A 13,109-nucleotide genomic window follows, 5' to 3' on the forward strand; every position below is an offset into this window, starting at 1 on the left:
AAGCACTCAAGATAGAGGAAAATGGTATGATCTGTTCCCAACTCCCCAAAGACCATTCTTGGCCTTAGAAGTAGGTGGCTTCTCTTAAACAAGCTTCTGATACAGAACAGGTAGATTTCATGGAATTGCACTTGCCTCCATCCCATTATGGATGCTTGGACTGTTGCAGAACCCCAGAGTTATTTCCCTGAGGGAGGCCTCCCAGAACAGGCTTTCATCTGTTGTCACTGAAGTTATCGTAAGAACTTTAATACAACAGCTCAACCCACCTGACCAGTCACTTGATTCCGAGATTTTTAAAAAGGAGTTAGTCTCTGGTCAGTGCAGATTCAAATCATGAGCAGTTATGGGACCAGAACCAGATGGTCATTTCATAAATCCTCCAACCCTGCCTACCTCACAAGTCCCATATTTGCCCACAGAGATTAATTCCCTTTTCATACATGTTTACCAGACACAAGGCTTCTTGGCCCTCATCATGTTTTTCCCTTCAAAGCATCAAACCTTTAGACATATCAACCAGCCCAAAACACTCCAAGACACAAGTATATTTGTGTGTACATGAGCAGCCAACCGAACAGGTGGTTAATGTTTCATAAGGCTGCCCAGTCATTGTTGACATCTAAAATATCTTCCAGTTAAAACCAGGGTTCAGTTATAGCAGGAAATAGAGGGAACAGCAGTGAAGAGATTGAGGGTGTAGGTTATGCAGGTTTATGGACCTTGAAACTGGAATTCTAAACAGCACATTGGACACAGTGGGAAGGAATCCAGTGATAGATAATTGGATTAAGGGAGAAGCACAGATTCTAAAGGTATAAGAATACAGAAGATAACTAAACTGCCTTCCATCCTTGGACACAACTAAGAATAATGGAAGACATGGTGGCTTTTGTTGGGAATACAAGATGTTTTTTAATTAATACCAAAAACATGGGGAGCCTGGGTGGCTCGATCAGTTGAGTGTCTGACTCTTAGTTTCAGCTCAGGTCATGATCTCTGCAGTTTGTGAGTTTGACAGCGCAGAGCCTGCTTGGAATTTTCTCCCTCCCCCTCTCTCTCGGCCCCTCCCCTGCTCATGCTCTCTGCTCATTCTCTCTCGTTCTCTCTCAAAATAAATAAACTTTAAAATTTTTTAAATAAAAAAATTAATACCAAAAATATTAATTTGGGAGTTGATGAGACATCAATAGCTTGGTCTCTAAGAACTAAGGTTCAGCAACTCAGGAAGGTGCCTAGTGGTAGACAACCTGGGCTCGTGACTCTATGCCTTCCCATTCCACAGCTACTCAAGTTGGAGAGTCTCTTGGCAAGAGATATTTAGAGAGGATTCTAGCATGGCTTGGATTAAACACATAGTTCTAAACAGAAGGTGTACATCTGACTTGCCTATGGGGCTTTGGAAAAACACCCATCTGGAGCCTCACAGCCTCTCCCCTTCCCCAGAGATAATTCTTCCGAGTCAGTAGTACTGAGTTGGGTTCTTGGCAACCACATTTCTACAAGGTTCCAAGTTTGGTTTTTATGCACACCCTCAGCTGAGAACCTAAATGGAATACTAGTATGAACAGCTACCGTTTATCATCACATGCTTGAGGGTTTAACATCTTTCTATGAATATATTATGTCTTCCCAAAATATGGCCAGTTCTTAAAGGACAGAATCTTTATTTTACAATCTCTTGCACCCCCACAATGCCAACTTAAAATAGTATGTTTTAGGGACTCCTTGTTGGCTCAGTTGGTTAAGCATCCAACTTTGGCTCAGATCATGATCTCACACCTTGTGGATTTGAGCCCCGCATCGGGCTCTGTGCTGACAGCCCAGAGTCTGGAGCCTGCTTCAGATTCTGTGTGTCTCTCTCTCTGCCCTCTCCCACTCACACTCTGTCTCAAAAATAAACACTAAAAGAAAAAAAAATTAATAAATAAATAAATAAGATAAATAAAACAATCATAAATTTCTTTTAAAAAATTATATGTTTTACATAGTAAATACTTAAAGAACTGTTCATTGATAGCACACTACTACTTTATCATTGTTCGAGATGCAACAAATGTTACTTTGATATGACCAAAGCCCCTGAGGAAGGAAACCTCAGTACGTTATAAGTATAAATAACAAGACAGGTATGCATTACCTCTGTGTTTGTTACCCAACAGAGGTAACTCACACCTACCAAACACCAAGTAGATGAAAAGAGAGTAAAAGACTCACAAAAACTAGTATCAGTTTTGTACCAGGGAATTCTGTTCAAACCTCAATAATTTTATTTTTATTAAAAAACAATTTTTTAACGTTTATTCATTTTTGAGAGACAGAGCATGAGCAGGGAAGGGGCAGAGAGAGGAAGACACAGAATCCAAAGCAGGCTCCAGGCTCTGAGCTGTCAGCACAGAGCCCGATGCGGGGCTCAAACTCGCAAACTGGAAGATCATGGCCTGAGCCGAAGTCGGACGCTCAACCGACTGAACCACCCAGGTGCCCCAAACCTCAATAATTTTAATCATGACAGCATTCACTGAAATCTTACTCAACATCAGTCTATTAGATATATACTATCTGACTGATTTCTCACAGAAAACCTTGCAAGGTAGATGGTTTTTTTTCATATAGTTTATAGATATGAATATGGAGCTTAAGAGCCACTAAGAGCTCCTAAGAGCTTAAGTCACATTCAAAAGTCACACCAATAGTAAAAGATAGAGCCAGCATTCAAGCCATGGGATGTATGGTCCCAAAGTCCTGGTCCATTAAATCTGGAAAGCCTCAGGGCACCTGGGTGGCTCAGTCAGTTAAGCATCCAACTCTTGGCTTCAGCTCAGGTCACAATCTCACTGATCATGGGTTCGAGCCCCACGTCGGGCTCTGTGCTGAGGGTGCGAAGTCTGCTTGGGATTCCCTCTCTCTCTGCCCCTCCCCTACTCGCATGTGCTCGGGCATGCACTCTCTCTCTCTCTCAAAATAAATAAATAAACAAACTTTTCAAAATAAAAAATAAAAATAAATAAATCTAGAAAGGCTCACAATGAAGGGGTCCACTCGAAGCCCTGATTGGGACTGACCTTAGAGGTTAGCTAAATCCTCAGGAGAAAAGGCTGCATGAAGGAGCATTCAAATGAGTATGGAAGTGTTGTGTAACAACTCCCTCTGCCAAATCTTGCCTCCACGAGCTTTTCCAGAGCAAGACAGCTGCTGGAAACAGACTTACCTCTGCATCAGTGTCATACCCTGAAGCCTTCTTAGTACTGATGGGGTCTGGCCTGTCACAGATATCCCCACCACGCTTGAGAGACATGGCAGCTACTGCCACTTCTGCTCAGAACAAATGGTACACAAGAAAGCAGGTGGCTGCTATTAAAAAATACCCCCAAAATCAACCCAACAAACGTTACAATAGGTGGTAATAAAAATATGACTCTGGGGCACCTTGGTGGCTCAGTTAGTTAAGTGCCCGAGTCTTGATTTCGGCTCAGGTCATGATCTCACAGTTTGTGAGTTCGAGCCCCGCATCAGGATGCAAGCACAGAGCCTGTTTGGGATTCTCACTCTCCCTCTTTCCCTGCCCCTTTCCTGCTCACGTGCATGCACACTTACTTTCTCTCTCTCTCTCTCTCTCTCTCAACATAAATAAACTTTAAAAAGTAATAATAAAGTAAATAAAAATATGGTTCTACATGAAATGCCCAAAGCTTTCACTATCACAAGGAAATAAGCCATTTAAAAGCACTTTAGGGGCACCTGGGTGGCTCAGTCGGTTGAGCATCCAACTTTGGCTCAGGTCATGATCTCACAGTTTGTGAGTTTGAGCTCCGTGTCAGGCTCTGTGCTGACAGCTCAGAGCCTGAAGCCTGCTTCATATTCTGTATCTCCCTCTCTCTCTGCCCCTCCCTCACTCACGCTCTGTCTCTCTGTCTCTCTGTCTCTCTCTCAAAAATAAACATTTTTTAAAAAGTTTAAAAAAAAAACAGTTTATATCCAAAGGAAAGAAAAATAAAGAGCACAAATTTGCATTAGATATGCATTAGGGGTGTTCATTTAAGCACACGTTTCTCTGGCTAATTATATTATGAAGGAACAACGTTTGGATACGTATCAGCAATACAGTCAACTAATTATGAACATGGCTGGGAATTCTTCCCTACTGTCCTCCTATATCTTGTGATTTTATGCAAATAATCAACTGCAAAACTGGTCTCCCCAGGGGGAAGATGTGCTGTGCCAATTTCAAGGACCACATTCACACTCTATTTCATATCTTGAAGGTAAAAATGTTTACCCACATTACTAGCTTTAATATTCAACCCAAGAAAATATTCCAGAAGGAAATCTGTTTGATGAAAGGTATAGGAGATTTATGGCATCTAGTCAACAGCTGACTGCATCACAAATTTCATCCCCATTGGCTGCTTCCTATTATGAACATCAGCACAATAATGTGATTGATTTCAGAAATAACATAATAATCTAAGGCGTCATCTAAGACTGAGTTAGAGACCAATAAATACCAAGCTGAGAATGAAAAAAAAAAAAATGACCAATAATGTCCATAAATTGAGCAGACGTTTTGCCAACTGCCAGGGGAAGGAATGATAGACCTATTCCACATACTGATATTGACTCTAAAAAAGTCTTCCCAGAGAAATAAATTTGTAGATGGAGAGCTCTGGCAGAGAAGCAGCAACAAATATGAAAACTGAAGAAAATCATATTAAAGTTAGTTTCATTTACACAATAACAGAAATGTCTCTGTTGTGCCTTAGAGTCAAAGCAGAATTACATATCGCCTAGAAATTTGTGTGACATGGCAGGTTGTAAGGGTCCAGATGGTCAGGTTAACATCAGAGTCTACACTATACTCATGTCCTGTATCAGATAATTCAGCACTTAGCCCTCTATTTTCTTCATTTGTAAAAATGTTCTTCCCCCACCTCTTAATGGTAAGCTCTTCATGGGCTGTACCTATAGCCCATATTTTTAAAATAACCCCTGCAGTCATGTGAGCTATTAATATTATTATGAACATTAATCTTTGTGATGCATATATGTATGAAATATGGCCTAAGGAATGGGGCTGAAAAATGTAACCTTGCGACAAAGTTTCATGCACTTTATGGCATGCTCCTAATTTGCCCACATGGAATTAGAGCCTCATTCCAGGATCACTGGAGTACGAAATTTCATATATGATCAATGTGGGGGGTTGGAATCTAACATCTCAGTATGTGGCAACTTGCATTTAGAAAATGGTATTGCCATCATCAAAGGAAAGTGGGAGGGTTATAGGATGCCATGAAGAACATTCTCAAGAGTAGCTTATTAACGGCTGTAACTAAGCTAATGAGCTCATTAGTACCAAAAAGTCCACTTGCCCTCAAGGCAGTAGGGGAAAAAAAAAATAACTTTTTGATGTATTTTGTATTCTAAAGTCTTCCGTGAATGTTAGCTTCGGCTAACAATACATTTCCTTCAGATCATATTCATAGAGAAGTCTCACTTGGAAGAAAAAAAAATTTCCATTTCACGTAACAATACTGATTGTCAAGAAATAGCGTCTGGTATGGAAACCTCCTTCGGAGGAGGTGAAAGTGTGAGTGCTGGGAAGAAACAAAGAATTTATCAGCGTATCTCTTCTAAGGATCTTCCATTTGTAGATGGGATAATGGCTGTAGATGCTTTGAGCAGCGTGTGAATCTTTCTTTTTTTCAAAAATATAACATTAAAACTCTTCATTCTGGGGCACCTGGGTGGCTCAGTCGGTTAAGCGTCTGACTTCGGCTCAGGTCATGATCTCACAGTTTGTGAGTTCGAGCCCCGCGTCGGGCTCTGTGCTGACAGCTCAGAGCCTGGAGCCTGCTTCTGATTCTGTGTCTCCCTCCCTCTCTACCCCTCCCCACTCACGCTCTGTCTCTCTCTCAAAAGTAAATAAACACTAAAAAAAAATTTTTTTTTTTAAAACCTCTTCCGGGGCGCCTGGGTGGCTCAGTCAGTTAAGCGTCTGACTTCAGCTCAGGTCATGATCTCCCAGTTCATGGGTTCGCACCCCGCATCAGGCTCTGTGCTGACAGCTCAGAGCCTGGAGCCTGTTTCATATTCTGTGTCTCCCTCTCTCTCTCTGACCCACCCCTGTTCATGCTCTGTCTCTCTCTGTCTCAAAAATCAATAAACGTTTAAAAAAAATTAAAAAAAAAAAAAACCTCTTCCTTTTAATGCTCTACTTGTAAACAGAATATTTGAATTGAAAACTAATAGATCAGGCAACGTGAAAGCTGGAGGATTTTAGATCTTCCCACTATGTGGTAGGAAATTTCACAAAGATATTACATTTTTAAGTTAGAAACACTACCTGCTGCTCCCTACTAGCTTATGACCTCTTATTCTGATGGTGAACACTTATCTGGCAGGTACTTTACATCAAGCACAGCACCAAGTGCTTTATATCATTATCTCATTAAATCTTCACAATAAGTCCACAGGATGAAAACAATCTCATTCCCTACTAAAGAAGGAAACTGCAGTTCAGAGAAGTTTAGAGCTGGTTACACAACTCCCAAGTGGTTCAGCCAAAACTCACCCAAGTCTCTCTGATTCTAAAGCTCGTGCTTCACCAGCCTGTGTCAGTCTTACAAGAGCGTCATCATTCACGCTGCAATGACTCCATTTGCAAGTGACATATTTCAATGGCATTTACTTGGCAAAAGGATAACACAAGAGATTTGTTGCACGCAGCAAGGAAGTCAATACTGTTTTCCTAAATGTTTTAAATTGTCAGTATGTAGTGAGGGTGTCAGAAAATCTGTTTCAAATGATTACCTGGAACACAAAAGATAACCACAGGAAAAGTGTGCTGCCACTATACCCTCCCTTGCTCACAGCAGAGGCCATGAGTCACTCACGGCACACTTTCCTGCCAGGTCTGGACGTGGCCTCAGAATCGTCTCCAGACCCCTGCTAAAAATTCAGAGACAGCGGTGCAACAAAACTTGTGTGCGGTTCCTCACCTGAATGCCCTAATCTGTGTTCCAACTTATGTCAAAACTTTTTCAAACACTCTCCACTTTACAGAGGTGAGATTGGGTTCTATTTAGAAAAATCTTAAAAGCGGAAGAGTTGACTCAGCAACAATAAATATTCTTCTGGATGGATCCCGGACCCTATTGTGTGCTTCTGGGCCCTCCAGGTTTCCTTCTTGCCTCCCACCTCCAGTATTCACAAGGGTTCTTTCTACATGGAATTTGCCTTCTAGAAAGTGCTTTGGGTTCTCATCTTGATACATAAGCTAGTGACACAAGGTAAGTCACTTCCTCCCTCTGGTTCTTAATGGGAAATAATACCCATTATTACTTGTAAATAGAATATATGTGAAATGAGAAATAACCTATTAACCACTTCAGAAGGAATTTCTAAAGATCAGATGAGACAATGTTTACAGAAAACCTTGTCAACCAACCTTAAAGTGCTGGCCACCCCATTTGCAGCAATGTGGATGGAACTGGAGGGTATTATGCTAAGTGAAATAAGTCAGGCAGAGAAAGACAAATATCATATGTTTTCATTCATATGTGCATCCTAAGAAACTTAACAGAAGATCATGGCGGAGGAGAAGGGGGGAAAATAAAAGTTACAGAGAGGGAGGGAGGCAAACCATAAGAGACTTAAATATTGAGAACAAACTGAGGGTTGATGGGGGTGGGGAAGAGGGGAAAGTGGGTGATGGGCATTGAGGAGGGCACCTGTTGGGATGAGCACTGGGTGTTGTATGGAAACCAATTTGACAATAAATTATATTAAAAAAACAAAAGAAACAATAAAAAAAAAGTGCTGGCCACCTTTAGAGAAAGGCTCTGTTATTAGTAGACGTTAGAAACCATGTCGTATCCTCATTAACTCAAAAGAGAAACTCGTGCCTCTGCAATCAGCCCACAAGTGCTGGGCCCCCCATTCTTTGAGGGCCATATGCATGGATATGGGGAAAATCAGGAATCAGCCCCAAGGCCTTGCCCTGCTTCATCAAAGCACAGAGGTGTCATGCCAAGTGAGAAGGAAGTGTGAAGGTACAGAAGACAAAGAAGATGTGGAATCAGCAAAGGATATGAAGCTTGAGGGCTGAAACAAAACAGGAAGTCAGGGTCTCAGCAGGGCTCAGCCACGTGATCAGCTGGGACACCAGTTCAGGAGCCAACTCCCTACTGTCGGGCGTGGTCTGCACCCCCTTGTGAACGGAGTTCAGGGTGCTCCCACAGGCCTTAGGCATGCTAGGCAGGGTGCCAGGTGCTGGAGAGATCATGCCTAGGACGACTCCGTGGTCGCAGAGCTCCCAGATTATAGTCCAGTAGGGGTGACATAAACTACAAAAATAATCATAAATAAGATACTTACATATTGGACACTAAGGAAGACAGTAATGTCAGAGGTGACACTGAAGCTGAAACTTAAAAGATGAGAAGGAGCATGCTGTGTAAAAAACCAGGGAGACTCCATCACCAAATATATATGCAGAATAGAATATCACTCAGCCTTAGACAAGAATGAAGTTCTGACACCTGCTACAACATGGATGAACCTTAAAGACATTATGCTAAGTGAATGAAGCCAGACATTAAAAGTCAAATATTGCATGATTCCTCTTCTATACGGTACCTAGAATACAAATTCACAGAGACAGAATGTACAACAGAGGTTACCAGGGGCTGGAGGGACACAGGAATGAGGAGTTATTGTTTAATGGGTACAGAGTTTCTGTCTGGGATAATGAAGACATTCTGGAAACAGATAACAGTGATGGTTACACAACATTGTGAATGTACTTAATGCCAATGAATTGTATATTTATAAGTGGTGAAAATGGTAAATTTTATATTATGTGTATTTTATCACAGTAAAAAAAAAATTTAAGATGGTTGGCAAGTATTTTAAGTAGCAGGAGATGCAGGTGTAAAGGCCCTGACGTTGATAAAAGCTTGACATGTTGGTTGGAAGAGAATGATGGGAAATGTAACCTGTAGAGAAGTCAAAAAGGCCAAACCCTGTCGGTTTCAGAGGCCATGGTTAGGAGTTTGGATTTTATCTTGGAAGATAGACTCCCCCCACCCCCAGAACCCTCCAACTCATCGACCAACACTGCAAACCACTCCTCCCCGGACTCTTACACAGCAAGTAAACTACTCAAAGAGAAGAGCACAAATGTCATCTCTTTCCTGGAACCACCCTATCTCCCATCAGAACCCTTAGTGTTTATCCATCTTTTCACGTAATACTTAGGAGCTCACCCTTGCATCATAGTTCATGATATACCTGTCTTTTCTCTTCTCCCAGACCCCAGATTTCCTTAGTCACAAGGTCTACAGTTTATCTAGCATCAGACCCGGACTCTGGATTGTTGTTGATGATAACACAGTTGAAGTGATTCCCTCACTTTGCTTCTGGCTTGGTTGAATTTTAAAAGTTTAAGTTCTCTAAGCTGCCATGTACAACTTGCATCTTTTTTGAAAGCTAAACAAGTAATAATAAAATAATAGGCAATACAAACTAGAGATTGATTCTGTCTTTTCCAGAGAGCTGATGGAAATGTGGGACTGATGTTTCAGGAGCCCCAGATGCCCTGGCATGAGAAGCTGTCATCCTCGCTTCCAGGTCCCACCTCTGAGAGCTGTTCAGAGGGGAGTCTGGGCCTCGGGGTCCCAGCCACAGCAGCAGAACCTCCAGGGACACAGTAATTGGCAACCAATGGGATCCACCAACTGTACCTTCTCTGATGGGGAAGTCTGTTAAATTGGACACCAAAGCTGCATCTGTAACACACAGCAGCTCCCTTCCCAAGTACCTGTTCAAGTTCACAGTTTGCTAGTGTTTTCAGTGCAATTCCTAATTCCTCTGAGCTGAGAATACAGTGCTGGCTGGCACACAGCCCAGAATCTGGAGCCCCAGAGAACATGAAGGATAAAGAAGAAGGGGTGTGCTCAGAAAAGCAGGCACAGCCTTGAGAAGCTGGTGGCCATGTGGTGACACGGGGGAGGAAGAAGGTGTCAGCAGGCAGACGGAGCAGTTATTAGAGGAGGTAAAAACGGAGTGAAGATCTTTTAAATAACAGTTCTTTGGGGAATGTAACAAGTATTCTCCTCTAAATTAACTTTCTCCATCCTCAGTCCAGTAATCCAGACGACTAGTAGTTCTCAAAGCCACACTAACTCTTTTATTAGGGTTTTCCTATATAAATCCTCAGAGAGTTCTTTGATATGCATTATGGCACATTTTAATCTAAATTCTGCATTTTAATTGATCCATTGAAAGATAATGTTAGAACTATAACGTACTTTTAGAATTTCTTAACCCCCAGTATGATCATTATTAAAATATGTGTAGAGCCTGAATCGCAGATCAGAACAGCACAAGAATTAACTTAGCCAAGCACTTCACTGAGATTTTCTAGCTATGCAGTAAAGTCAATGAAAAGTTTTCTTTTTTCCAAAATGGAAACAGCTTTGTTACTTTGTCTAATATGTTCAAAATTCTTTCCATAAAGAATATCAAATATGAAAATCATCCAGGATCCCCTCCAGTGGAAGTTACTGCTGTTAATATTTTGCTGTACACCCTTCTAAGCTTTTGTAAGCATATATGTACATATGAACTCTTTCAAAACTAAGATCATGTTACACATATAGTTGATAACTCAGTAATATACTATTAAGACTAAACTATGTTAATAAATATTATTTTCTAATTTAATTTTTACTGGCTACATAATATTCCATTTCATGTATATGCCATGATTTATTTAACCAATCTCCTATTGATAGACATCTGCAGTTGTTTCCAATATTTCACTTATAAACAACTATAACTACAGAAAATTATAAATAAGATTACTTTACACTTCTCTCTACAAATAAGCTTGAAAATCTGGATAAAATAAATGATTTTCTAGGAATACATAAATTAAGAAACTTAGACCAATAAGTATAGGATTTTTTAATAGCCCCAGGGCTACCTCTCCAAAAAAGCCATAACCAGGTAATTTTCGAGTAAAATTTTCCAAATCTTTAAAAATTCTATTTATAGTAGTCCAAAGAATAAAGAAAGAAATTCTCTCAAATTCTCTTTTTAAAATTAAGAATAACACTGACACCCAACCCAACAAAGATGGCACAGAAAAAGAAAATAAGCCAACCTCACTTCTGAGTATCAACAGAAAAATTCTAAATGAAATTTAGCAGGAGCGCCTGGATGGCTCAGTTGGTTGAGTGTCAGACTCTTGATTTCGGCTCAGGTCATGATCTCATGGTTTGTGGGTTTGAGCTCCATGTCGAGCTCTGCACTGAGAGCATGGAGCCTGCCTGGGATTCTCTGTCTCTCTGTCTCTGTCTCTGTCTCTCTCTTTCATTCTCTCTCTCTCCCTCTGCCCCTCCCCCTTTCTCTCTAAAATAAAAATACTTTTTTTAATTTAGCAACTATAATCCAGATGAAAAGAATAAAAAACCAAAGACCCAGAAGAATCCATTCCAGATACTAGAATATATTATCAGGAAATCTAATAATATAATTATAGGTTAGACATGACTTGTTTAAAGCAAAAACATTCATGATCACCTTAACACCTGTCTATAAGACATGATAAAAAATAACTCATTTCTGATTCTTTTAAGCCCTAGTAAAGTTGGGATAGGTGCTTCCTTAAGATTATGTTATGCCAAAAACTAGCATAATTGTAATAAATGAAAAGAGAGAAAGCCAAAAGGAAGAAACAAACCAAAAGCCACCAACATCATGAAAACAGAAGCAGTACCCCAGCATGATTAAGAATACAACCTTTGGAACCAGAATTCCTGGGTTCAAGTTCAGCTCTATCACTAGCTGCATGACCTTGACCTTGAACTGATAACTTCACTTTTCCAAGCCTCACTTTTCTCACCTGTAAAATGGGATAATAACAGTACATCCTCATAGGGTTACTGTAAGGATTGAATGAATCAACATATATACAGTGCTTAGAAGAGCACTTGGCACATAGCACTGGATCAGTGTGCATAAGAATATAAGTAGATACCCATAACATCAAAAAGCTAAGGTCATAAAAAACTAAAACCAAAGCCATGAAAGTCATGAATAAGAAATGAATATTCAAAGTCAACATTACTATTTAAATTTTTGTTCTGAAAATACTAGCCTGTGGTCAATCAAGAGAAACAGAACTTTCATAAACATAGAAAAGTAAAAGGTGCCTGGGTGGCTCAGTCGGTTAAGCATCCAACTCCTGGTTTCAGCTCATGTCATGATCAAATGGTTTCATGGGTTTGAGCCCCATGTCAGGCTCTGCACTGATAGTGTGGAGCCTGCTTGAGGTTGCCTCTCTCCCTCTCTCTGACCCTCCCCCACTCACACTGTCTCTGTCTCTCTCTAATAAAATTTAAAAAACAAAACAAAACAAAAGATGGAATTATCATTATTTGCAGATGATAAGATAACTATTCTGGAAAATACCAAGAGAATCAACTGTAAACCTATTACAAACAACAGGGATTTACTGGATCTATTTAATTCATTCACTACCCTAAAGAGAAATTTAGAAAGAAATATGAAAACAATCTCAAAATGATACAATCTGGGAACCTGAACCTTTTGAAAACTCACCTTGGCAATTTAATTTTGGGGACTCCCATGTGCCCAAGGCTGTGCAGCTTGAAACTGTATCTTCCAGGCCACTGAAAAATCCTTCTTTGCAAGCATAACGAACCTGGCTGCCAAGCCTAGAAGTATAATTTCCTACGATATAGCCATCTGGGACCTCAGGAGGGGTGCCACAGTCTATTTCTGAAAATAAATTAATGTCAAATTCATTACTATGTGAATATAAATTTTCAAAATCCATCATCTCCCTCCACCTCTGCCCCATCATCCCCCTCCCTCCACACACACCTGAGTCATATTTTACAGACTGATTAATTTCCATTTGACTTCTGGGCACGTTTCCAATGATTGTCTCTATTCAGCCTTCTGGCCTTCCATAGGTAATAGCATCCATACATGCATAAAGCTGATGGAATTTGGCAGTCAGCCTTCACTAATTCACCCTAAAGAGAAGCCTAGCCCAACAAAGTAAAAAATTTAAA

At 40.5% G+C, this 13,109-nt stretch overlaps 1 protein-coding gene across 8 annotated transcripts in view; it reads right to left on the minus strand.

The window, feature by feature from the left end:
- SUSD1 (sushi domain containing 1) overlaps positions 1-13,109 on the minus strand; it is a 249,583-nt gene that overhangs the window by 207,447 nt on the left and 29,027 nt on the right. For all 8 annotated transcript variants that reach the window (XR_008424309.1, XR_008424310.1, XR_008424308.1 and 5 more), the window contains exon 5: positions 12,631-12,810. Coding sequence is in view for 5 of the 8 variants with exons in the window: in XM_019454192.2 (XP_019309737.2) it covers positions 12,631-12,810 (180 nt within the window). In the remaining 3 variants the exon portion in view is untranslated. The remainder of the gene's footprint in view (positions 1-12,630; positions 12,811-13,109) is intronic.

This window comes from Panthera pardus, unplaced genomic scaffold (genome assembly GCF_024362965.1).
Source record: "Panthera pardus isolate Hobbes unplaced genomic scaffold, ASM2436296v1 HiC_scaffold_20, whole genome shotgun sequence".
Taxonomy (NCBI): domain Eukaryota; kingdom Metazoa; phylum Chordata; class Mammalia; order Carnivora; family Felidae; genus Panthera; species Panthera pardus.